General features: G+C 51.4%; 1 protein-coding gene across 2 annotated transcripts in view; it reads right to left on the bottom strand.

The window, feature by feature from the left end:
- The window catches only part of LMF1 (lipase maturation factor 1), a 109,190-nt gene that overhangs the window by 28,942 nt on the left and 52,981 nt on the right, over positions 1-27,267 (bottom strand). For both annotated transcript variants that reach the window (XM_036280493.1, XM_036280492.1), the window contains one exon: positions 10,242-10,307. In XM_036280493.1, coding sequence (XP_036136386.1) covers positions 10,242-10,307 — 66 coding nt within the window. The remainder of the gene's footprint in view (positions 1-10,241; positions 10,308-27,267) is intronic.

Genomic DNA, 27,267 nt, shown 5'->3' with positions numbered 1-27,267 from the left:
CGCCGGCTGAGCGGCGCCCACGGCCCGGGGAGCGGAACCTGCCGCCGGCTGAGCGGCACCCACGGCCCGGCGAGCGGAACCTGCCGCAGGCTGACTGGTGCCCACGGCCCGGCGAGCGGAACCTGCCGCAGGCTGAGCGGCACCCACGGCCCGGCAAGCGGAACCTTCCGCAGGCTGAGCGGCACCCACGGCCCGGGGGAGCGGAACCTGCCGCAGGCTGAGCGGCACCCACGGCCCGGGGGAGCGGAACCTGCCGCAGGCTGAGCGGCACCCACGGCCCGGCAAGCGGAACCTTCCGCAGGCTGAGCGGCACCCACGGCCCGGCGAGCGGAACCTGCCGCAGGCTGACTGGTGCCCACAGCCCCGGGGAGCGGAACCTGCCGCAGGCTGACTGGTGCCCACGGCCGGCGAGCGGAACCTGCCGCAGGCTGAGCGGCGCCCACGGCCCGGCGAGCGGAACCTGCCGCAGGCTGAGCGGCGCCCACGGCCCCGGCGAGCGGAACCTGCCGCAGGCTGACTGGTGCCCACGGCCGGCGAGCCGAACCTGCCGCAGGCTGAGCGGCGCCCACGGCCGGCCAGCGGAACCTGCCGCAGGCTGAGCGGTGCTCCTGCTGTCAGTCTCCACGGCCACCTCCGGCCAGCACTCCTTACTTTCCACTAAGGCACCTGGGCCAGGGCCTCCCCGGTCGGGGCTTCAGTGTTCTTCATTTCCTGAACATAAATACACGTTTCTGTGGTTGGCACAGACCTTGAGGAATCCCTTCACAGGGACAGGAGATGTTCCCAGGCTGTATGAGTCATTCTGTGTCCTCACTGAAGTCCCAGCGAGACACAGCTTATCAGGATGGGGCAGGACCAGGGAGAGGGGACCGCAGACTAACGGGAGACACCCAGCCGAAGTGCGGCTCAATGCGGCCTCTGGGAGCCTGGACGGAGGACTTGAGCGCTGGCTGAGGGGCACATTAGGTCTGAGCAGGGGAAGGACATGGCCCGCATTTAATAAGCTGGGCCAGCGGCTGCTAGTTCACGTTGCTTCAGATTTATGTGACGTTTCTTACCCCACAGGTGAGGTGCTATGAAGGAGAGAACATGCCCAATGGAAGCACTGGCCCAGTGGTGCCCAGGCACAGTGGGGGGAGCTGGAAGACCAGTACTCCTTATCCTGGGGAGGTAGGGAGCCGACGCTGCAGGTGGGAGCCCAAGGCGGGCCCTGCGCCCTCCGCCCACATGGGGCTTCACTGCATCATGTAAATGAGAACAGATCCGGTGACTGTGACATTAGCAGTCCCTGACAACATGGAATTCCTTGAAAGGAGGGCTCTATTTTCTGAGGGCCCCGCTCCCTGGGGAGCACCATGTTTCGGCTCCTGGTGTGGATTTATGACCTGCCAGGAGGCGGGTGTGTGTGTGTGGGTGGGGCATGCTCTGTGCACTGACCCCTGAAGACACTGAGCCCTGCTGGTCTGGGCTGCACTGCTGGGAGGGTCTCAAGGCCTCCCTTCTCCTGCAAGCCCAGGACAGTTTTATTTCTGTTTGCACTGAGCTGGGAAAAAACACCATGTCGTAAAGTTTGGTTGTAAACCGTGGAAGTGGCGACTGGAGCATCACACCCCATAAAGCATGGGAAGGAGTGCCCGGTGCTGCCTGTGGCGGCCGCTGGGCTGTGCTCACGTACGTGGCCATGTGTCCAGAGCACAGCCCAGCCAGGGCGCAACAACCCAGACCCTCGCAACGTTTTACAAGAGGTTCCCCTAAAAAAGAGACAGTTTTAAATAAGGAAAACATGATGAAAATATGGAGAGTGATGAAAACCGTTTAGGGATTTAGAAGGTAACAAATCTTTGGGGAGAACAACATCACTTCCTGTTAGGGGACAAGTACTCTCCTCTGACACTCGCCCTCCCGTCCCTCAGTGAGAAGTCCGAGGGGAACAGACATGCTTTTTTCAGCCAGTTTCCCATTTTGGGGACTATAAATTATGTGTCTGGTGTTTTAATAAGAAAGGAAACACACGTGATTCTGGTCTGAAGAACGAGTTTCTTAAACTCTCAAGCCCCACTTGTTCCAAAACTCCGGGGGTTGTACCCTCTCCCCACTGACCCAGGACGCTGGCCCTCGCAGAGCTGGGAGGGGAGGTTTTTGGGGTGGGACACCTTCCTTGTACACTGTTGGTGTTGATGTGTGCCCTGGGGACGCGGAGGTGTCTGTGCATTGGCGGCTCCTTGAAGGGAGGGGATGGGGACGTACTGTATACCTGCCAAGTGAGGGCCTTAGGATAAATAGGTAAGACCTACTGTGGGTTCTGGCAGCTGTCCCAATGTTGGAGCTGAAGGCTCCTCCCCATAGGCACAGCTGATGTGCGGGGGTGTTCCCTGGTGCTCACCTTGCAAATGTGAGCCTCCCCATGGCTGCTTCTCACCTCCCACCAAGGTGATTGGGAATGGAAAAAAGAAAACGAGTTAGCATTGTGGGGACAAGCAGTACACAATGGCCCAGAACAGCTGAAACACTGGGAAGAAAAGTGGACAGTGGCTCTGGGTCATTCATTGTGGTGGCTCTCCAAGAGTCGCAACCACCATGCCCCCAGTGTGTACAGCCCACCTGACTGAGGGGAGCCTGGACCCAGCCAGATGTCAGTGCAGTAGTATCCTTAAAGCACTAAAATAAAACCTGTCAACCTAGCATTCTATACCTGCCACAAATCTCTCTCAAAGACAAAGGGGAAAGAGAGATTCTTTCAGACAAGAAAAGCAGAAAGGACACCTCACCAGGAACCTGCTCAGTGGAGGAAGCTGTCGTGGGGGGGGGGGGGGGGACCTGGGTGTACACCCAGGGTCCCAGGTGAGAAACCTGGGAATGGTGAGATGTGGATCAAGGTGTTAGCTTACCTTTCCAATTTAATGCAACGTCTTTAAAGGGCAATTTGACAGTTTGAATAAAAAAAACAGTATCACGGTATCTGGGTTGTATAAAAGCAAACCTATGACAACACTAGCGAAAAGGCCGAGAGGGAAAAGTGGAAGTCATTGCCGAGTCCGTTACCATTGATGAAATCAGTAGAGTCATCACTTGAAGGCAAGCTGCGATGAATTCAAGATTGATACTATAAACCCTAAAACAACCACAAAAGCGAAACAACAAAGAGTTATAGCAAATAAGCCAAGGGAAAGAAGAAGGAGTCATAAGAACATTCAACTAACCCAAAAGAAGCAGAAAAAGATGAAAAAAAGAAATAAAGACTAACATAGCAAAGATCACATTAAATGCAAATGATTTAAATGCACAATTAAAAGGCAGAATTTGTTAGACTTAATAAAGAACAAGACCTAATTAAATGCTGCCCATAAAAGACACACTTCAAATACGAAGACACATGTAGGTTAAAAGCGAAAGCTCAGAAAAATGCATACCCTGCGGACACTGGTCAACAGACAACTAGAGTCGTTAAATTATTATTATTATTATTTTTTTATCCTCACCCGAGGATATTTTTCCATTTTTGTACAGATAGAGTGGGAGGGAGAGAGAGGAAGGGAGAGAGAGAGAGAAACATCGACGTGAAGGGACACATCGAGTGGCTGCCACCCGCACGACCATCCAGGGCCGGGGACAAACTGCAACCGAAGTACGTGCCCTTAGCGGGAACCGAATCCGGGTCTCTCCGGACCGCAGGCCAACGCTCTAACCGCTGAGCCAAACTGGCCAGGGCTAGAGTCGTTAAATTAGTATCAACAGAGAAACTTCAGAGCAAATAATATCAGAAATAAAAGGCCATTTCATAAACCTAAAGGGATCGGTTCATCAGGCGGTCACAACATTCAAACACTTATGAACCTGTAACAGCTTCAAAACACACAACGCAGAAATGAACAGAACTGCCGGTAGATACAGACAAAGCCACAACTCCGGTCAGAGACTCGGATCCCCGCGCTCTCAGTACTCGGTAGGACAAACAGACAAAAAGTAATTCAGGGTAGCCCTGGCCGGTTTGGCTCAGCGGTTGGAGCGTCGACCTGCGGTCCGGAGAGACCCGGGTTCGGTTCCCGCTAAGGGCATGTACTTCGGTTGCAGTTTGTCCCCGGCCCTGGTTGGTTGTGCGGTGGCAGCCACTCGATGTGTCCCTTTCACATCGATGTTTCTCTCTCTCTATCTCTTCCTCTCTCTCCCTCCCACTCTGTCTGTACAAAAAAATGGAAAAATGTCCTCGGGTGAGGATAAAAAAAAAAAAGTAATTCAGGGTATAGAAAGCAGTATCAACCAACTTGAATTAATCAACATTACAGAACACAGAATGCATATTCCTTTTTAGGCTCACACAGAACATTCACTAAGATAGATCATCTCCTGGGCCACAAAACAAGCCCTAATAAACTGTAAAAGACGCAAGTCACATTCTGTATCTTCTCTGACAATAAGTGAATTAAATTAGACATCAGTAACAGAAAAGTGGCTGGAAAATGCTCACATTTGGAAAATCAGTTACACACTCTATCGGCCTTCATGGTATTTACTTCCAGTATATAGTATGTCACTTAACTCACACGACAGCCCTGGAGTTGTCATCAATTTAAAGTTGGGAAAAGAGAATTTGAACAGTTAGGTAACGTGCTCAGGATCACAAGCCAGTTGGTGCCCCGAGAGGGCAGGCAGCACAGGTCTATGGGGAATGACTTGGACCTGGGTTCAAGTTTAGATGCTTCCATTCTGGAGCTGTCTGCTAGAACAGCATTGGCCATCGTTGACCCTCAGGCTGCACCCTCACCTTTCATGTGAGGTGTTCCCAGGGCATGGGCCCCACCCCAAACCATCCTGCGGTCAGTCACCCAGCCAGGCCATGTCCCCCTGCCAGCCTTGACATTCCCTAAGCCCAGCACCAACCCCTCACTACTCTAGTCCCCAACACACACATAAAACACCCTTTTCTTAAAAAACAATAAACTGCCAGTGGACAAAGCAAATAAGCTGCAACTTCCAGCCTGCTGGAGGTAACTCAGTCACAGCTTCTATCAAGTTAACATTTACAGCTTTCATGGTAATGGCAACCTTGATTCAAATTAATTCCAGACTGGGGGACCCCTGTATCTAAGGGTGCTCGGTGACCCCCATCCAATTACGGTACCAAACAGCTGGCAACCCGGGTCCTGGGGTAGCAATGAAAAGTGGGACCCACTGACCCGAGACACAAACAGAAGCCACCGTGCTGGGCGTGGGTCTGGGTTGGGAATGCAGCGGGAGGAAGGCCCTGCTGTGCTGTGCTCCGGGTTGGCAAGGCAGCCCCGACGTGACTGCGCACAGCTGTGCCCAGGGCTCAGGGACCCTGAAACACGCTGCTCACAGGTGGCTGGGCTGGACCAGTGTTTGCAGGCGGGGTACTGCAGCTTACCCAGAGGTTAGCCAGCATCTAGTGAGCACCCTTCCTCGGCAACGCCGATCACCAGCAGGGCAACTGGCCGCCCGGGAGGTGGGGACTGCCCTGGGAGGGGCTGGAGGCTCCCATGGGCACTGCCATCCTGGGCAGCAGGGCATGTTGACAGGGCTCGGCCCGAGTTGGTCACCCCCAAGAGCGCCTTGCCGCGGCTGCCAAGGTCTCTGGCCCTGGGAAGGAGTGCCTGGCCTAGGTTCCAGGGTCAGTATGCTGAGGACGACCACAGCTTGCAGAGGGGTGAACAGTATCCAGGGACAGGTGGCCACAGCAACCCCATCATGAGATGAGAGACACTGTGACGAGGGACCACTTTCCACTTTGACATATGTGAAGATGTGTCCTAGACAGGCAGTGACATTCCTGAGCTCAAGGGAAAGAGGAAACACTCCCCCTAGAGATGTCAGCTGGAGCCCTCACACTCACGTCGTGACAGCAGGCACCTTGCGTGTGTTCAGCGGACCATCAGGTGAGTGGGGTGGTGTGCCTGGCGTGGACCGCCCATGCGCAGGGAGTACACCTAGCGGCAACGTTCCTGTCAAGTCGCACATGAAGGTCTGCTTTGCCAGCAAGGCTCTGGGGTGAATCCTGGAGGTGCCCTGTGAGTCACCTGTTCCTGCCGTGGGCTTGAAACTCTAGCTTAAAAACTCAACTGACACGGCACAAAGGCCTCTTTTCTGTGCTGTGAGGCTGTGGGACTTGACACATAATAAGAGTGGAAAGTGATTCAGATCCCTGGGTGAAAGGTCAGCTTTGCATGCAGGACTCTGGAGGAAAACAGCAGTGTAAGCTTGTTTGAACTCATTCATGTCTGCCTCGGGTGGGGGCGAAACACAGAAAGAAGATCTGCAGCGTGCTCAAGAAAGGGACTCAGAGGGGCTGCAGGCGGGGCCCACGCAGGCGGAGGGACCCAGTGAGGCCAGGACACCTTTGACAGCTCAGCGACCAAAACACATGCTCCTTGCCAGTGAATCACCAAGCGGCAGGGTGAAGACTGTTTTATGCAAGTGGTATGTCCAATCAAAAGAATTTAAGGAGTACATTTGTATAATCAAAGTATACCAAAGTTAAAAGGTTCAAATTTGATTAATCTGTATTGTGGGCACTGAGACAGAAGATACCTACTAAGAAGGGCTCCTGGTGGCTAACTGGGCTCACATAAAACAAACAAACAAACAAACAAACAAACAAACAAAACAAAACCAGAGCCTAGCAGTCATTTCTCCTCAGGGGCCTCTCACAGGAAATGCACTTCAGGGAGAAGCCTGCACTGAACTACCTGCCCGCACGGCGTTTCTGCCCTCTAAGAGGAAGAGGGTCCTTTTTGTTTTCAGTCAGTAGGACTGAGGCTTCCCCCATCCATCTGGAGCTGTGCAGCTCCAAGTGGCTCTATTCTGACCAATCAGAACAGTGCCTTTTGGAACAATCAAACTGTGAAGATTTGAAGTCCTTATTTGCATGAGGACAGACCAATTAGGGACGAGGGGCTGGGCCTTCTGCCTATATAAGCTAGCTCCCCTTTCCACCCAAGGCTGAAAATTGTGTTTCCTTGGCTGAGCTGAAATACTGAAGATGTCTCTGCAGAGCAGAACGAAGCAGACCAGTAGGCCAGAGCAGACTGGCCCCGAACGAAGCAGACCAGTGCAGCACAAAGCAGGTCAGTGTGGCGCAGGCTTCTAGCCGGAGAGGGCCTGGCCCAGGACTGCCTCACAGCCACGCTGCTTTCACAGCTGTGCTGTATCACATGAACAAAGTGTCTTTCTTCATCACACCCCAAACTGGGGATTCCTGTTGACACTGATTGGCGCCAGCGACCCTTGGTTGATAGTATAGAGCACAGTGGTCCACAAAGACATAAAGTTTGCCGCTAAGAGCATTTTCTTGCCGTTCCAAGTGGAATGTTGCATATTTTAAAGGTAACTGAACAAGACATAAAACTGCTGGCAGGTAAGCTGTATCTCTTTTTCTTGCTTTCCTTTAGCATCTGACAGCCGAGGTGCCTGTGTGCATTTCCTGTGGAAGGTCTCGCTGAGGGCTGGAGCAGAGCCGGTCCGTTGGTGGATGGGGGCTTTCAGAATGCTCTTCTGCCCTCGATGTGCTTAGTGACACTGGCCTTGTGTGGCTGCAGGTCCGGCCACCAACAGAGCTGCAGGAACCGTGCTCAGTGGTGAGCATCACACGGAGGCTGCCTGCCCGTATTCGTGTTGTGACTGACGATTTGCCCTCACAGATGTTTGTCCAGCGTGGCTCTGCTTGACTGACTGACCTCACCAACAACCCCTCTTAGTAATGGGGCCATGAGGGCCATTTGGGCCAAGGCTGTGAGGCAGGTGAGGGCCTCTCCTATCCAGCGGTGTGTGGACTCCCGCACCTGTGTGGCGAGTGGGGATGGCAGTGCCGCTCATCTGGCTCCCTGTGCTGCTGAAAGACATCATGCATGAGTGTCACCAGGCTCCTGCCAAGTGCTCCAGGTCTCCAGACACGAGGGGCAGGGTGATGCACCCTGACCTTGTCCGGCTGGTGAGGATGCAGGAAAGCAGCACAAGGGCCTCGGGCCTCACAGCAGTCACCTTGAGGAGACGAGCTGTGCCCGAGGTAGGAGGGCCCTCCTCACTGGCCGGGGGAGTGAGCGGCGCGCAGTGTCCATTTCCGCACACTCTCAGGGTCCGGACACTGGGGAAAATTCACACACCTCTAAGCACCCGACATTCCAGGGCTCAGCTCTGACTCCTGATGTCCTAGCCTTCACCGGGCCTCGTGGTAACGCCATGCAAAAGGGCATCGTTGGCAGCAGCCGAGTTCAAGGTGAAGTCGAAGCAACAAGTAGAGGGGAGAGGAGCCTGAGCTCCTGACACCCCCACCGGCTTGGCCACCTGCCCCAGCAGGTCCCTCCTGTGAGGCCTCCCCCAGTGGAGCCATAACAGTGAATGAGGCACCCTGTCTCCTCCCACAAGCCCCACCATTACCTGGGGCCCTGCTGCCTCTGGCCATGGACTGGAGGAGTCCAGGTCACAGAGGACAGGCCAGGTGGCCCACCCATCCTGGCACAGATAACTTCAAAAGGATGAATAAAACTGTCTGTAGTCAGCAACCAGCATGACCTGGGCCCTGATGAGACAGCAGTTGGTACCTTCGCTCCATCCAGCTTACAAAGCAGGTGCTGAGACATCTGCTGAGGAAAGGCTTCTGTGGCTACAGAGAGTTAGGGGCTTTCGTCTCTCCAAAGGGCCACACTTGGATGCCATGGGCCCATATTCTTCGTAACAGCAGCAGTGAGTAACCAGGGTCTCAAAGCCCTGCTGGGTTCAGCCTGGTCCTAGAACGTCGGTTCTAACTGGCCCTGTCCTCACATACACCGAAGTCACAGCTTGTGGCCTGTCCCCGGAACTTGGTTCACACGCCAGCGCTATGGTGGCCACATTCCGGCTGCCTGCCCACATCCCAGCAGGCCTGTGGGGACGAACAGCCCCGCTCTGGTATGTGCCAACTCCATGCCCTCCTGGGGACGCTCACCCAGCCCTGGCCTCCACTTGCCAAGGCTCCTTACACTGTCCTAACACAGGAGTCCTGGAGCTGCCTCCCTCCTGGCCAGAGCCGCGCGCACAGCGAGCTCGGGCACTCGCACCCTGGGGACTGATGGGCGCCACCTGTTCACCATGCTCTGCCGCCCTTCAGCGGGACACATGTGGTCTTCACACATTGGGTCAGTGTTGACAGGGTGGCTGAGAGGGCTGGCGGGCAGGCCCAGGACAGGGCAGAAGGCCCTTGACCCAGTCCACAGGGCCCCGCACTCCTTCCTGCCAAGCGGAAACTTTTCCCTGCTGGCACTTTTCAAAAGGTCAGCTCTGGGACCAAGAGTGGGCTGCATGGGTCCTTGGGCAGGAGGGGAGGACATTCTGGGGCTTGTTAGGTGGGACGTGGGTGATCTCGAGACCCTAAAGGTAAAGCCTGACCTCTTAAATGCAGCACACAGCGGACGCCCCGCCCTGGGCTGCCTCACAGGTCACACGGCCCGCAACACACGCAGGCAGAGCAGTGAGGGGCGCTACCCCAGGACTCAGGCGACACCCAGGGCCAAACACTCAGGACCGAAAGCCATAGAAGACATAAGATGGTCTGCAAGCCACCTTGCCGAAGAAGAGCAGTTACAAGCCCCTTTCTGTTTTGGAGCCATAAGCAACAAGCAGGGGCCTGGCAGGCATCAGTCCGACAGGCAGTGCCCTAGGCATGTCAAGGTTTTCGCTGCCAACAGAGGTAACAAGAGCCCAAGGTGAGGATGGGCCCGGCAGACATGCACTCTGTACACGAATGAGCCAATATTTCTGAGAAGACGAAGGACATTTCGATGCCAAGTGCCCTTGAATTAATTCATAAAGAAAAGTGATCCCAGCCCCCCACGAACAGGCCAGCACTCAGCAGGGACAGGAATGTCTGGAGGGGTTCAGACCAGGGCCTGGGTCCCTGGGTCGGGGGAATGTGCTCAAAGCCACAGGCCAAGGCGGGGAGGGGGCTTTGGGGGCCTGAACACAGAGGACTAGAGCCTGCTTCCAGGGGAGCCAGGACACTCTGTACCTACATCCACCGAGGCTGGGCATAGGGCAGAAAAGGCCAGCTAAGACTCTAGGAGGAAGGGTGCCCAGCCTGACGTCCAGGGCCTGGGCAGGACTGTGGACAGCAGCAGAGGGATGTGGTGCCCATACCCAGAATGAACAACCAGACCCACCACCGCAGGGGCCCGACACCCTGTTCTGCCAGCCTCAGCAAGTGGGACACTCTGCTCCCAGAGAAGGGAAGAGGAAGGGGCTCCCCATGAGCTCACCTCGTAGTGGAAGTCCATGCAGGTGAGGTCGCGCCAGCACTGGTCCCCCCGGATCTTGATCAGGCCCTGCCAGGGCAAGAAGGAGAGGAAGCAATGTGAATCACCTCCTGAGAATGGCCAGGGTCCCTAGGGCAGGGGAATGCCCCTGGGGGAACCTTTGCTGAAGGAACTTGAAGGGAGCAACACCTTTTATCTTTCACCTGAAGTGACATAAAGGGTAAGATTTTTTTTTTCTGTCAATCCTCACCCGAGGCTATTTTCCATTGATTTTTAGATAGAGTGGAAGGGAGAGAGGGAGAGAGGGAGAGAAACATTGATGTGAGAGAGACACATTGATTGGTTGCCTCATGCATCACCCAACCAGAGCCGGAGACTGAACCTGCCACCCAGGTACGTGCCCTTGACTGGACTTGAACCCGAGATCCTTCGATCTGCAGGCTGACACTCTAACTGCTGAGCCAAACCGGCCAGGGTGTAAAAGGTAGAATTCAAAGAAAGCTCCACAAAGGCTTTAATGACAAAAAGTTAGCAAATGCTACAGGGAAAAACATCAGCTCCCTTGTTATAAAGTCAGTTCCTTCTGTGCTTTCTTTAAAACTCTGCTTTTAGACTGAGCATCATTACAGTTGTGCAAATGTGAGGCTTTCAAAATGGACAGACTTGCAAAGGTACACACACACAATCTTACTTATACTTCTATAGACACCAAGGAGGATGTGAAAGGGACAACGCTGCAACTGCTATATGACACACCATTCTGCAGCTCAAGTGGGCTGGACAAAACCTCCACTCATTTCCTCGAATGGTCACTACTGTTTCAAGGCACTGGAAACCCATGGTGCTCAGGCCCGAGAGTGCCTCCAGGGAGCTGCTTTGCTGCCCAGTCCCCTGGCAGAGTGGCTGGAGGGAGAGGGGGCTCTGCTGACCAGCCTGTGGTGGGCTTCTGGGTGCTGGCCAGCCGCCCCAGCACAGTCGGCTCCCCACAACACTGCACAGCTTCCAGGATGCCATGCAATGCCCCCATCATGCTGGTCTGCAGTCCCAGGGAGGACAGTCAGCGCCCGTGGCTGTCAGATGCAGCCCCACCCCCAACAACCCACTGTCTCTCCACATGATTCCTTCATCAGTCAGAAACCAACTGTTACCTTACCAGGAATAAAAACATTGCTTGAGATGCAGAGATTCAGCTCCAATTTGTCTTACATAAGGGCTGGACTAGGTGAGGAAGAAACTGCACGGAGAAAGAAACCACCCTGGAATGCAGCTCGGCTTTCTCAGGGACGGTGGTTCCTGCAGCGACGACCACCTGTTTTGTCCACCCAGCCACGCACCCCAGGGTTGTCCAGGGCAGTGTTCTTCATTAGAGCCACTGGCCATGAGCTTTACTCACGTCTGTGAAACACCCCTGCTGCAACACTGAGGTTGGTGACTGACTGAAAACTGGAGGCGGTGGCCGACACTGGTTGACACATAGAACTGACCTTCATGTGTGGGAAAGACTTTGGGGCGGCTGAGGCTCTGAGCCAGAATCCGAGTGTGAGTTGATGGGCCCTCTGGTGGCCACGCAGCCAGCAAGGCGGGACTGTTCAGGATGTGAGACGTGCTCAGTGTGACACATGTGGACCCCACAGGACGGGCCGAGGGAATGGAGCAGGTGTGGAGCGGGGAGCAGCCAAGACCTCTGGTGGGTGGCAGAGACTCAGTGACACCCACAGGAGCAGGGAGGGGAAACGTGGAGTGACGTGGAGGCCACACGGCTTCTGCAGTGAGACTGAATGGCCGAGCTCCACGGCGCGTGGGCTGCACTGAGAAACACGTGTGCACCTAACAGTGGTTTACACACGCACTCCCAAGGAACGGCAGGACGCAGCTTTCCGAGCACCATGAAGACCCGAAGGCTATGCGGAGTTGGTCTGGGGAAGCCGCTCCCTGCGTCAGCAGCCACCTTGCTGGGTCTCCCACCGCGTGGGGCCGCGCCGGCTGCTTCCAAAGCCACGGGGCTGAGGCCCACTGTGGAGCCGTGCTCCAGGATGAAGACCTTTTGAATGAATCACTTTGAAAAGTAGAGAGTCCCATCTTCCTGGAAACTGGGTTTGCTTAGATCACTAAGTGCCAGAGAGACAAGTTCCGGTGTGAATTTGGCCGCACGGTTGTGTTGTGTGAAAACCGCCGCCAGGGAGTCAGACGCGTCCTGATGACCCGGATGCGGGCGAGCCCCCTGCTCCTGACGGAAAGGCGCCCCTCGCCCCGCCGAGCCTCAGCCGAGCGGGCACACGGCTCCCCTGTGAACGTGGCTCCACGCCCTGCGTTCCCGCAGAATCTGAGAGTGGTACTCTTTGGAGATTCAAACCAGGCGAAGAAGAAAAAAAACAAAATAATTAAAATGTCATTCAAACTCTAAGCTAATATGAGACACTTAAAAATCTGAGACATTCTTTTAGGAGCGGAGGATAATTATATTCCTCCCCATCTACTGATTTCTCCCTACAATGCAGATGTCAGATTTTCCACAGATTTTTTTTTTCTTCCAGAGTGAGTGTCAAAGGAACAAAGCCTTCTTTGAGACTTTTTCAGCCCAAAATTAATTCTGAAGAAAAAAAAAACCCCGGCAGATAGGCCACTAAAAAGGCAGCCCCAAAGAGAGCTGAGTGACCCACAGCTGTCCATACAAGCCCTGCTCTTGCTTGGGAATGGTAGAAGGCCAGGACGCTGGAACATTCCGGAGTGACCGAGGGAGCCCCAGGCCTGACAGGCTGTGGGTGGGAGGCAGGAGCCTGTGGGAGCAGATGGGCTCTTCTCTGAAGTTCACGGTCTCAGAACACTCATCTAAAAACTGCCATTTGGAAATGGAAGATTCCAAGGCCCCACACACAGAACATGCATTTCTGTGAAGCTGCACAAGCCCCTTCACACCCGATGGGGTCGGGGGCACTTGGCAGGCCTGCAGCGCCCACGGAGGCCCACGGAGGCGACTCCCTTTCCTCAGGGGCACCTGCACCACCACGAGGGCTGTCTGCCTCATCTTGAACACACACCTGCCCTCATCATCAGCAACTCTGCCTGCTCCTTTCCACAAAGGAGAAGCTTCATGGACCCTGGAGCCCCGAGCACTAACGAGTGGTTCGCAAGTGTAGGGGGACAGGCAATCGCTCCCATGAGCAGGCGTGGTGTCTGGGGTGCCGTTCAGGGGTCATGGTTAGGCCAGGGCACCCTGGGTTCTACCCTGACCCAAACAGCATGCCGCTTCTGTCCTGTGGGAGCTGAGCTGGGACCACAGGACCCCATGTGCAGGCAGGGGTACCCCATGAGCTCTGAGTGAGCAGAGGTGGACCCCATGTCTCAGGGCCTATGGAGATGCTGCATAACGACTGACTTGTCTCCATATGTATATTTTTAATCCTCACCCAAGGATATTTTTCTATTTATCTTTAGATAGAGTGGGAGAGAGGGAAAGAGAGGAAGAGAGAGAGAAACATTGATGCGAGAGGGACACATCAACTGGGTTGCCTCCCACACGACCCAGACCAGGGCCGGGGACGAACCGCAACTGAGGTCCAACCACTTGGGTTCAATCACTGAGCCAAACCGGCCAGGACTCGTCTCAATATTTGAAAGGCCCCGAGCCAACCCAGAGTCACAACGTGGCCCCATTTCTTATTCTCCAGGATCAGTCTGGTGGTGTCAGTACTTTCTGACCCCAAGGCACTGTGAAACAGAAATACGCACACAGTCAGTCCCAGTCAGTTACAGGACAGCGCTTGGACTGAAACCTGTGATTAGGAAGAGAAATCACTAAAGCATTTGTTGTGGGGTTTTACCTCCCAAATCCTGGAGATTTAAAAAAAATTGCCACGGGGCACCTGTCTGTGGTACTTTGAAGTGAGCCTGCATGGAGTGGGTGAAAGGGATGGTCACAGGTCCTTGCAGGCATTTAGGACTCGATGACTTTCTAGACCACTGGGAATGTCTTTCTGCTGAGGGTGGTTCTGAGATAAGTGGCTGGAAATAGAGGCACAAAGAGGGTGCCTGGGAGCCTGTGCAAGCGGGGCCAGGGGCTGCAGCTGGGGCCATAGGTCAGACCACTGCAGACATCGTTCCCCAGAAATTCCCATGCTGCCCGCAGGCTGGAGCCCGAGGTCTGGCCTGCTGGGTGCTCCTGCAGGAAGGCAGAAAGCGCCTTTCTTCAGCTCTGCCCACGCTAATGCAATAAAACAAATTGGGATAATTGTTCTTCTTGGGGAGTGGGGATCCCAGGACAGGGCAGGCTGGCCAAGGAAATGACAACATCCGCTTGATTTGGGTCTTCATGGGGCATGTTGCATTCTGACATTTATTTCATTATATGTAACACAATTTTACTGGAGGTAATACGATTCTAAGAGCTCCTGACTTCAAACTCTCCTTTTTCCTTTAGTGACTCAGCTCCTTGCTTTTCTTCGCTAACCTTTCCGTGCCTCCTGCCTGGGCCAGAGCGCCTCTGGGACACACACGTGAGGCACGCTAAGTAAACAGCTCTCACAGTCACTCCGGGTCCCTACCCCAAGCAGTCCCTGGGCCTCCATGGCAAAGAGCAGAGATCCAAGTGCAGACTCACTGAGCTTCTGGTCAAAGCCTCATCCCAGCCAGCAAACTTCCTTCCCATCAGACGGAAACCCGAATCTCAGAGCACGAGATGTGGAGCCGACGTCCAGCCCGAGATCGAGGTGTCGCTTGGACACCGCAGCAGCAAGGCAATTCCACACCCCAATCGCCAGAAAGGTGTGCAGCCAGCCAGCTCTACCTGCTCTGGGATCTCACAGACAGAATCAGGTGGCAGGCGCTCTGGCTCCAGTTTTGGGTGGGTCAGCTGAGCATGCTGTGGGGTTCACCTGTGCAGCCGCATCATGAGTTGGTTCCCTTCTGCAGCGGAGTGCAGGCCCTCATGTGAATGACTACAAGTTAGCCATCCCGCTGGTGGACGTCTGCGCATTTCCCAGTCTGGCGGTTATGAATAGGGCTGTGTGGATGTATGTGGCCTCTGTGTGGACACAGGTTTTCATTTCTCTTGAGCAGTTCCCAGTGGTGGAGGGCTGGCTCACAGAGCAGGCACGTGTGGCCTCGCAGGAGACTGTAACGTGGCTGCACCATCTTACACCCCATCAGTGATGAACCATTAGGAATTCCAGTTGCCTGCACACGCACCGGCAGGGGGTGCTGACAGTGTTTTAGGTTCGACCCTCTCGTGGGCTGGATGCTGTCTCAGAGTTTCCACACACGTCTCCACTCATACCTTCATGTGTGAAGCATGCTCAGTCCTGTCCTATGATTGTGATTTGTGTGTTCAGGATGTTCACTTTTGGTTAGAGCTATGCACTGCTAAAATGTTTTCCAGTCTCTGGCTTGCCTGTTCATTTTCTTAATGGTGTCTTTTGATTATGGAAAAATTTACTATCAATGAAGTACAATTTATCAGTATTTTGTTCTTTAATGCTTAAGTGCTTTTTGTGCCCTGTCCAAGAAATTTTTGTCTACCTCAGAGTAACCATGTTATCTTTGAAATACTCTATGATTCTGGCTTTTATGTTTTTTAAAAAAATACTTTCCTTGCCCTGTTGTTTTGACTCAGTGCCTTGGTTGAAAAGCAGTCGACTGTATCTGTGCGAATGTGTTGCTGGGAGACATTCTTTTATGTTTTCTTCTAAGAACTTTCAGGTTTTGCTTTTACATTCAGGTCCATGAGGTATCTCGACTTAGTTTGATATAGATGAAATTGCAATCAAAGCTCATTTTATTTTTCATATCAAGCACTATTTATAAAAATTGACTTTCCTTTATCCGCTGATTTGATAGCTCAGTTTAGTGAGAATCGCAGTAAAGGCCGGGTCTGTTTCTGGACTCCATCTCTTCTACTGATCTCTTTTCCCAGCTCAGATCAATGCCACACATCAGTTTTAAATTAAGTTGTAAAATTGGGCAGTATTAGTCCTTCAACTTTGTTCTTCTTTTTCAAGATTCTCTGTATTTCTTTTTTTTTATCCTCACCCGAGGACATTTTTCCATTTTTTGTTCAGATAGAGCGGGAGGGAGAGAGAGGAAGAGAGAGAGAGAAACATCGATGTGAAGGGACACATCGAGTGGCTGCCACCTGCACGACCAACCAAACTGCAACCGAGGTACGTGCCCTTAGCGGGAACCGAACCTTGGTCTCTCTGTACCGCAGGCCGATGCTCCAACCGCTGAGCCAAACCGGCCAGGGCAAGATTCTCTGTATTTCAATGTAGATTTGAAAATCAGTGTCAATTTCTCCAAAAAAGCACCCTGGGAGTTTGACAGGAATTGCTTTGTCTATATTATAAATTTGAGTAAAATAGATATCTTAACAATATTGAGTCTTCTGACCCACCAACATGGTGTGTCTTCATTTATGTAGGTCTTTTAAACTCCTATCAGCAGTTTTACAGTTTTTTGTTTTTTTTTTATCCTCACCCGAGGACATTTTTTTGTTCAGGTAGAGTGGGAGGGAGAGAGAGGAAGAGAGAGAGAGAGAGAGAGAGAGAGAGAGAGAGAGAGACATCGATGTGAAAGGGACACATCGAGTGGCTGCCACCCGCACGACCGACCAGGGCCGGGGACAAACTATAACCAAGGTACATGCCCTTAGCGGGAACTGAACCCGGGTCTCTCAGGACCGTAGGCTGATGCTCTAACCGCTGAGCCAAACCGGCCAGGGCCAGTTTTGCAGTTTTAATGTACACATTTTGGACATCCTTAATCAGATTTATTATGAGGTATTTGGGGGCTTTTGATACATTAGTAGACTATATTCTCAGACTGGATTCTTTTATTTTTTTTTCTTATCCTCACCTGAGGACATTTTCCCATTTTTTGTTCAGATAGAGTGGGAGGGAGAGAGAGAGGGAGAGAGAGAGAAAGAGAGAGAGAAACATTAACGTGAGAGAGACACATCGACTGGTTGCCTCCCGCATGATCCAGACCCGGGCTGCGGACCAAACCGCAACTAAGGTATGTGCCCTTGACCGGAATTGAACCCATGACTCTTTGTTCCACAGGCCAATGTTCTAACTGCTGAGCCAAACTGGCCAGGGCTCTAATGATTTCTTTTTTTTAATCCTCACCCGAGGACATTTTTCCATTTTTTGTTCAGGTAGAGTGGGAGGGAGAGAGAGGAACAGAGAGAGAGAGAGAAACATCGATGTGAAAGGGACACATCGAGTGGGTGCCACCCGCACAACCGACCAGGGCCGGGGACAAACTGCAACCGAGGTACGCGCCCTTAGCGGGAACCGAACCCGGGTCTCTCGGGACCGCAGGCTGACACTCTAACCGCTGAACCAAACCGGCCAGGGCATGATTTCTTAATAGTATATAAAATAATCATTTTTCTCACTGACCTTGTATCCTGCCACCTTGTGAAATTCATGTACTCATTTTAGATTCTCCTGGATTTTCTACATATATGATCGTATCTATGAATAACAGTTTCATTGATTTTCCCCCAGTCTTTTTATCTTTCATTTCTTTTTCTTGTCGTATTGCACTAAGACCCCAGTACAGTGTTGAAGAGCAGAACGAGGAACAGACATCCGGCCTGGTTTCTAACTGCACGTGGAATCTCCCTCCTCTCGGGGGGAAGACCTGGTGTGAGCTGAGGTTTCAAAGACGCCTTTGCCAGGCTGCGGAAGTTCTGTCTAAGGCTGTCATGAGTGGGTGCTGGACTGTATCATGTGCTTTTTCTTTTTTGCACTTGAGATGATAAAATGGTTCTTCATCTATATTCTGTTACTATAGTGAACTGCATTAATTGATTTTCAAATGTTAGAACCAACTTGCATTACTGAGATAAACCATGCCTTTTTATATTGCCAGATTTGATTTGCTGACATTTTGCAGAGGGTTTCTGTGCCTTTGCTCATGAGGGATATTAGTCTCTATTTTCCTTCTTCTGATGTCCTCATCAGGTTTTGGTATCACTGTTATACTGGTCACATAAAACAATTTGGGAAGTGTTCCCTCCTCTGCTATTTCCCAAAAGAGTTTGTGTGAAGGATTGCTATTATTTCCTCCTTAAACATTTGATAGATTCCACCGGTGAAGCCATCTGGGCCTGCACTTTTCTTTCTGGAATGGTTTTTGATTACAAATTCAATTTATTTAACAGATATGGAGCCACTTAGATTTCCTGTTTCCTTTGTCTCAGTTTTGGTAAGCTGCACTTGTCCATTTCATCTACATCGTTGGATTTATTGGCCCAAAGCTTTCATAATATCCCAGGTGACTCTTTATGGCAGGATCCTGGACACAATTACCAGTTATTTGAGGAAAGTGTTTTCTCACGGTGCCCTTCAATCACAGCCTGGCTGCGGCTCCCGGCTCTGCTGAATTCTGATTTGCAAACTAGAGGTCCTCTGGGCCTGTATCTTCTGCATTTCAGATATGGCTTTTCTTCTTGTGTTCACAAGACGGTAGGACAGTCTGCACACAAGGTGCTTCAGAGGGCCCCACTGGGGCTGCAGCCAGGCGTGAGCAGAGCCATGAGCGGCACAGGTGTTCGGCAGTCAAGCCCCTGCTGATTAATGACTAGGGACTCGAAGCCGCGTGGAAAATGCACCAGCATCTTGTCACTACTTTCTGCAGCCTGTAGGTTACTTGGGGGTCACTGAAACGTATGAACAGGAACACTAATCCTCATGTCGGCTTCTGAGAGGTGTCAGAGGCTCTGCTCATTCCTGAATTCACCAGGTCCGGATCCTTTGTTCCTTCTTTTATATTGTGTGGATGAAAAGGGGGCTTCTAAGGAAAGTAACCTCACAGGGTAATCGGATCAGAAATTCTTCTTCTTCTTTTTTTTAATCCTCACTCAAGGACATTTTTCCATTTTTTTGTTCAGATGGAGAAAAACATTGACGTGAAAGGGACACATCGAGTGGCTGCCACCTGCCTGACCAACCAGGGCTGGGGACAAACTGCAACCGAGGTACGTGCCCTTAGAGGGAACCAAACCCGGGTCTCTCTGGACCGCAGGCCGACGCTCTAACCGCTGAGCCAAACCGGCCAGGGCGGATCATAAATTCTTAAATGGGCAAGTCATAGTGGGTAGTCAAGACCCAGGCATGTAACTTTTTAGTAAAAGGTTTATCTTTGCCTTAAGCAAGCCCTGTCCATTGTTTCTGTGTTTCGAGGTTAACGCACCTTTGAAGTAAATATAACCCTCAAAAGAGCACATAACCTCTTTAACTATCCTGTAACTCAACCCCACCGTGCTTTCTCCCACCCCCACCCCCTGGATTTCAAATGCATAAAAGAAACTGAAACTGTCGTTGTCTGGAGCATCTGAGATCTTGCTCCCTGGCACAGAAATAAACTCTTACAGAAATTCTCTACAGGTTTAAACATTTCTTACGTCGACGGTTATATCCCTCCACTTACTTCTTAGAAAAATGAGCTGCTCCAGCATAGCAAAAATGCAACTTGAATGAAAACTGCTTATTTTAGCTGTGCTTTTGCTCAATAAGAATTGAGGGTACTAAATTCTCTTTTTTTTTATCCTCACCCAAGGACATTTTTCCGTATTTTGTTCACATAGAGTGGGAGGGGGAGAGAGAGAGAGAAACATCGACATGAAAGGGACACATCGAGTGGTTGCCACCCGCATGACCCAACCAGGGCTGGGGACAAACTGCAACCGAGGTACGTGCCCTTAGGGGGAACTGAACCTGGGTCTCTCTGGACCGCAGGCCGATGCTCCAACCGCTGAGCCAAACCGGCCAGGGCAAGGGTACTAAATTCTTAACCCTTAAAATGCAAAGCAATAATACAAATAATTTAATATCAGGAGAAACGTGGTATAAGACGTTGAAAGAACTGGAGAGAGCACGCAGGGAAGGAAAGCCACACTGACACACAGTGGGAGCAGAGCCGCGATGTCGAAGATGGATCCCCCAGAAGTAGAATTCATCAGTGGTCAGGTTCCTGACATCCACTGTCCTTATTCTGATGACTCCGAAGAGCATTTGGACATGGTGTTTTTCACCTAGTGTTGCTCAGGTTTGCATGTTCTCTGAGAGATAATGCTTACACCAAAGCAGGTTCCTACAGGGAGAGGTCTCAGGTGGCAGCAAAGAGCCCTGCCCCTCAGCTGTTGCCCCCAGATGAGGCCAGGAGAAGGGCAGCGAGCTGGAGAGAGGGAGGTGCAGAAGAGCCTGGGCTTTGGCTTCTCAATTCTTGGGGTGGGGGAGGTCAAACTGAAACCACGTGGCCTTGGTATTGTCCAGGTCTGAGAATTCCCAGCAACAAGGGCACTGGCTCAATTCCCAGAATTTTAGCAACTGAGAGCGCTAAACCCTCAGCACACACAGTTCATCAGCCTATCGCAGGATGACATAATCAAGGACAGCTTCAGCTCCAAAGCAGCGTGTGGAAAACCCATTGTCTGCTCCGCACGGGAGGTGCAGGGTCAGAAGCAAAGGGCTCCAGGCTTCGGTGACAGGTTTCTGATGTGCTCCGGGGTAAAAACTCTGGCCAGCATAAACTCAGTCACACACACATATATTCTGTCTTGACAAAAATTGTGACTGAGAAAAAAGTGAAAACTTTTTTTTAAAACGGCAACCTATTACCTTAAACACAGCGACGTAGACACCCATAACATTTCCCATGTCTGCAAGTGAGAGATTCTACACTCTAATATGACCAAAATCTATGCATTTAGAGCAGAAAATTAGTCCCAAATCGGAGAAATGACCCGGACTCTCCTCCCAGACAGTTAGTGTGCTGGCCCCACGCCGGGGGAAAGGCACGGCTGCAGTCCCGAGCAGCCTGGTCTGCGTTCTGAGGAAGGAAGCTGAATGGGGTCACCTGTGGTGGGAGGACAGGGAGACAGAAGCGGCGTCACCTGCTCCTGCTTACAGCCTGGCTTCAGGCTGCAAATTCACGAAGCCCCAGCTGAGGCTGCCTGGAGCTGCACAGAGGGAGCCGAGGGAGACACCCCCGATGCTGCCTGAACTCAGCTCCAATCCACTCGTGTCAACAGTGGGGTGACCATCTTGCCTCCACCAGGACCATGTGGTGACAGTTTGAGGCTATCACATCACTATTCATCAGTGGGCACCAAAAACTAGGAGAGGAAACAGGACATCCCACCCCACACAGCCCAGGCCCGAAGCTGGCACAGGGAGCGGGGCAGGCAGCTGCGCCCTGGGGCCCGTTTTGAGCTTCGGCCTCTGGTCAGGGAAATGGTCTGTCCAGGGTTGAAGGCACAGGTCTTATCTGCTGCGCAAGGGAGGAACAGAGGAGGACCTGGCTCGCTCCGCAGTCCTGCCCACAAGGCGATGTCTCTGTTCTGTGGGGCTTCTCCCCTGAAGATCCCTGCTGCTGGCCTCCTGTCAGGTTCAAAATACTTCATCCTGTCCTGAAGTGTGTGGCTGAGGAGCTTTGTGGGTGTGCTCACCTGTGGGACCCTCACCCCACCAGCACACAGGACTTTTCACCCCCCTCAAATTCCCACATGCCTCCCGCACCCCAGTCAATCCTCACCCCGAATCTCAGAGGCCATGTCTTCCGCGGCTCTCCCGGCTCTCGAACCTCCTACACACGGGCTCACGTAGAGCGCGGTGCTGCGTGTCTGGCTTCCCTCACTCGGCACGGTGCTGCCAGGTCCTCCAGGCCTGTCACACAGCACGCAGTGTGTGCCCCTCTTCACTGCTGCCTGGTTTCCAGTGGGGGTGTGGCCTGGGGCGTCCACCTGTCCTCCTGCTGATGGACTGTGGTTGGTTTCCGGTGCCTGGTGCGTGTGAGCAGTGCTGCCGTGTTTGTGTTAAAGACCTTTTAGAGCACGTGTTTTCATTCTCTTGGGTGAGTATCGAGGAGGGGAAGTGCTGGGTGGTAGAGTGAGAATCAAGTTAATTTTGTTGTTGTTGTTAATCCTCACCCGAGGATATTTTCCATTGATTTTAGATAGACTGGAAGGGAGGGAGAGAGACAGAAACATCGAGGTGAGACACATCGATTGGTTGCCTCCCACACGACCCCAACCAGGGTTGGGGACCAAACCTGCAACCAACCCAGGCATGTGCCCTTAACCAGAAATTGAACCCGAGACCCTTCAGTCTGTGGGCCGATGCTGCAACCACTGAGCCAAACTGGCCAGGGTGAGAGAAGGTGAATTTTGTAAGTAACCGCCACACGGTTACCCCAGAGCCGTTTCACACACCTGCCTGGGCAATGCAGGAGAGCAACCTTGTTCACATCCTTGCTGCTACGGACCGGATATCTGCGACCTGCCCCAAATCCTGTGTGGCTGTAGCTGCACTAATCAAGGTTGGATGAGGACATAAGGGTGGGGGCCCGATTCAATCGGATTTGTGCACTTATTAGAAGAGACGCCAGAGCTTCCTTCTCCACCAGGTGAGGACACGGGGAGAGCAGCCATCTGCAGGCCAGGAGAGTCCTCACCAGGAACAGAATTAGCTGGAACACTGATCTTAGACTTCCAGCCTCTAGAACTATAAGGAAATAAATGTTTGAGTCTCCCAGTCTGTGATATTTTGTTAGAACAGCCTCAGCAAACTAAGATACATTCCAATATTTGCTTTTGTCCATCTTTAATTTTAGCTATTCTGTGGGCATGCAGCAGTATCTTGTAGATTTACTAGCATCTCCCCAACAGCCAATAAAGCTGAGCAATTTTTCAAGTCATTATAACAGCCATTTATGAAGTGTTGAACTGTCTTTATTATTGAGTTTTTGGGTTCTTTACATATCCAAGGTAGTGGTTCTTAATCAGGTATAATGGTATTGTGAATATTTTCTCCCAATCTGTGACTTGCCATTGTCAATGCTGTCTTTTGAAGAACAGATTTTAATTTTGATGAAGTCCAATTGATCCATTTTTTCTTTTATGATTAATGTTCTCACACTGTGTTGTAAATCTTTGCCTCTCCCAAGACTACAAACATATTCTTTTATGCTATGTTCAAGAAGTACTACAATTTCAAGTTTTGTGTTTACAGTGTATCTCAAACCAGGTTTGCGTCTGGTGTGATGAACAGGTTGGGTCCGTGTCACCCACTCAGACATCCAGGCAGCCCAGTGCCATTTGCTCAAAAGACTTTTCTTTCTCAGTTAAATTGACTTTGTGTATTGTCCAAAAATAATTTCACTGTGATTTCACTGTGGGGCTATTTCTAGATGATCTAACCCACTTCACTGATAAGTCACCATCCTCTGCCTACGCCACACTGTCTCAATGACTGTCTTCTGGGAAGCCTTGAACAAGCAGTGTTACTTCTACAACCTGACTCTTATTCAAAATTGTTCTCAATTTCATTCTCCAAAATTTTGCCAGCATATAGAAATATTATTTTGTGTACTGCCCATGAATCTTGCACTCTGGTTAAATTTACTCACTGGTTCTAAGGACCCTTATGATTTTCCACATACATGACCTTTTCATCTGAGAAAACAGATGACTTCATTTCTTCCATTCCAATCTTTGGGGCTTTTATTACTTTCTCTTGTTTTATGGCACAAGCTAAGATCTTCAATACGCTGTCAAATAGATGTGATGAGAGTGGACAACCCTCCCTTGTTCCCAATCTTATGAGAAAAACATTCAACCTTTTGCCATTCAGTCCAGTATTAGATAGAGATAGTTTATATATACTTGTCTTTTATCAGGTTGAGGACATGTCCTTCTACTTCTAGTTTGCTGAGATTTTTAAAACATTGTTGAATTTTTGTCTAATACATTTCTTACATTGAGATGATTATATCATTTTATTTATTTATTTTTATCTTCACCCGAGGACATTTTTTCCATTTTTTGTTCAGATAGAGTGGGAAGGAGAGAGAGGAAGAGAGAGAGAGAGAGAGAGAGAGAGAGAGAGAGAGAGAGAGACAGAGAGAGAGAGAAACATCGACGTGAAAGGGACACATCAAGTGGTTGCCACCCGCACGACCCGGGACAAACTGCAACCGAGGTATGTGCCCTTAGCAGGAACTGAACCCGGGTCTCTCTGGACCACAGGCTGATGCTCTAACTGCTAAGCCAAACCGGCCAGGGCGATTATATCCTTTTATATCTTTCTCCCTTGATCTTGTATTTGGTGAATCACATCAACTCACTCATGTCCAGCCAATCTTGAGTTCTGGGGGAAGAGCCCATATGGTCTTGATGCATTTATACTTTTCATGTTCTGCTGGGTTCATTTGCTAATAATTCCTTAAGAATTTCATATCGTGCTCTTTAAGAATTTGCTCGGTAATTTCCTGTTATTGACATGTCCTTGTCTTTGACAGCCTCAGAGAAATGAGTTGGGAAAGGTTGCCTCTCCTCTGCTTTCTGAATGAGGGTGTATAGAATTCATATAGTCTCTTCCTTAGATATTTTATAGAACTAATGAGGAAAAGCTTCTGGGCCTGGAGTTTTCTCAGTTGGAAGGCGCTTTTGGTTTGTCTGTGTTAATGATTTCAGTTTATAGAACTTTTCAGCTTCCTGTCTCTTCCTCTGCTGTGTTGGTAACCCTATGTCTTTGAAGGAATTTAACCATTTCCTCGAATCGCCTGCTCTGTGTTCATATTATTTCTCTTTAACTTTTTATTTTGAAAAATTCTTTGACTTCAGAAAAGCTGTAAATATAGCCTGGAGTTCCTGTATACCTGTTGCTACTAATTCAATACTATGACACTACCAGCCTTACCTGGATTCCAGCAGTTTTCCCATTATCCTTCCTGTAGCAGAGATGATCCAGGGTGCCACGCTCACTGTCATGTTCCTGGAGTCTGACCATTCCTCAGTCTTTAATTGCATCTCATGATTCCGATACTTGAAAATTCTGGTCGGTAATTTTGAAGAATATTCCTCAGCTGGGGTTTGACTGGCGTTTTCTCGTGATCAGACTGAGCGATGCATTTCTGTCCGGCTGCAATGGAAGGGATGCCATGTCCCTGAGCTCCTTCTGTGCAGTTTCCTCTTCTCTGCACGCCCTGGAATTCCAGCAGGGTTAGCAGAGCCCTACTGCCTTCCATCCTCCGCTCCCAGCAGGGGCAAGGTCCCCCGCTCTGCCTGCACCCACCCCCTCCTCACACACAGCCAGGCTGTCAAGGGGCATGTGTTTCCCTCTGGACCCCATCCCACACTGTCTGTTACTGACACGAAAACAGCTGCATCATGCAGTGTGTCCAGTGCCCAGCTGTTTACAGGGAGTAGGGTAGCCTGGGCCACCTCTGGGTCACAAGGGCTCAGGACATAGACGCCTTAAGGACAGAAACCGGCAAGTGCAGGCCTTCCAGGGGCATGGAGGCCACGTGGTTTCCTTCTTTCTGTCCGGCACCTTCACCTGCACAGCTCAGGGTTCCCGCCCAGACCGACCCCACCCGTCTTCCAGGCCGTGTGAACCACTGCCCGATGACAAAAACCACAGCGGTTTCTGAGTGCTGAGAACAGTTACCCCTAAGCTGATTCGGGCACCGGTTCTGACCCAGCAGCGGCAGATTGGGGGCTGGACAGGGGCTTCATTCAGTCATTGTCACCTCACCAGGGCTGCTGTGGTTTCTCTCACCTCACACACGATGGACACTTTGCTGCTGGCACTTTTTTTGTCAAGTCAACTCTACTTTCTACTTTCTACTGAAGGAAGATGAATAATATCCAACGTACAGACTAAATCAAGTAATTATACCTTTTAGCACGCCTGATAATTTCTTACCCAGCTGGTGCTAACAGTCAATCAAAACACCATAAAAGGTGCTTCAGGATGTGCTGATGATCCACCGCACCCTGTCAGGCTGGTGGGGATTCGGGCAGCTCTCGGCATCACAGACCCTGCACGAGACAGCCCGACAGTCCGACAGTCCCGCCGTCCCGAGCTCCAGGCTGGCTGCCCGAGCCGGGGCCTCGCTCTACCTGTCCCACCTCACGAAGCTGCTGTTCCCTGGGGTCCCCAACAGGGTCCTTTGAAACATTTTACACATTTTTAAAAAAATTATTCCTCATCTGAGGATATGTTTTTATTTATTTTAGAGAGAAAGAAACATTGATGTGAGAGAGAAACATCGATCAGTTGCCTCCCATACGAGCCCTGACTGGGAATTGAACGCAGCACCTTTTGGTGCATGGGATGACGTTCCAACCAACTGAGTCACCCGGCCAGGGCACATTTCATACATTTTTATACTTTTCAAGGCCATCCAAGGAGACAATCCAAAATCAAGTCTCATATAGACAAGGAACTACAGACAACTAATAACTTCCGATGTTTCATTAAGCGGAACCATGAAAATGACTATTTTTCTAATTCAATGGGAAAATACATTTAGAGAAAGCATCACACCTGGATTGTGTGGAATCCAGACACATAAGCACCCCAACATGGCATTTCCCAGTATCTGTAAGCTATTCCCACCCATCCAGGTCGGGAACCTTGCCAACCAAGCAGGGTGCTCTCCGGGCTGCTACACACAGTCTGCCCCTTGGCCAGCACTGCCACAGCCTCTGGAAGCCTGCTCACCACCCATGCAAGTAGATGTGACCAGTCACGCCGGGCCCTGGCCACAGTTAACCAAACCTCAGATGGCCATCGTGCCATGACGACAGCTACGGACGAGGGAGTCTGAAGTGCGGTGAGTGGGCCCCCGACAGTGCCAGAAAGAGCTGGGAGGTGCACGCCTTAGGACTCCACCATGCCTCCCAGGGCCCATGCCCGTCGGGGCTAGCTGAGAGCGAGTACTGGTCAGTTCCCACATACAAGGTGAAAGCTGGACGGGGAAGAAGGCTGAGGGAAGAGTGAGTTATTTGAACCGTGGTGTCGGAGGAGAGCTTCACGGATTCCTCGGACCAGCAGAACAATGAACAGGTGAGTCCTGGAGCAAATGAAGCCTGCAACCTGGCTGGAGGCACAAATGACAACTGGAGCTGTCCTGCTTCGGGCACACCGAGGGAAGGCAGGTGCTCTGGGAAAGACACTACTGCCGGGACATGGGAGGCAGCAGGAGGAGGGAGGACCTGGGAGTAGACTGGCTCCACAGAAGA

Source organism: Molossus molossus, unplaced genomic scaffold (assembly GCF_014108415.1).
Source record: "Molossus molossus isolate mMolMol1 unplaced genomic scaffold, mMolMol1.p scaffold_m16_p_3, whole genome shotgun sequence".
NCBI classification, from domain to species: domain Eukaryota; kingdom Metazoa; phylum Chordata; class Mammalia; order Chiroptera; family Molossidae; genus Molossus; species Molossus molossus.
This window is presented reverse-complemented; position numbering and strand designations above follow the sequence as displayed.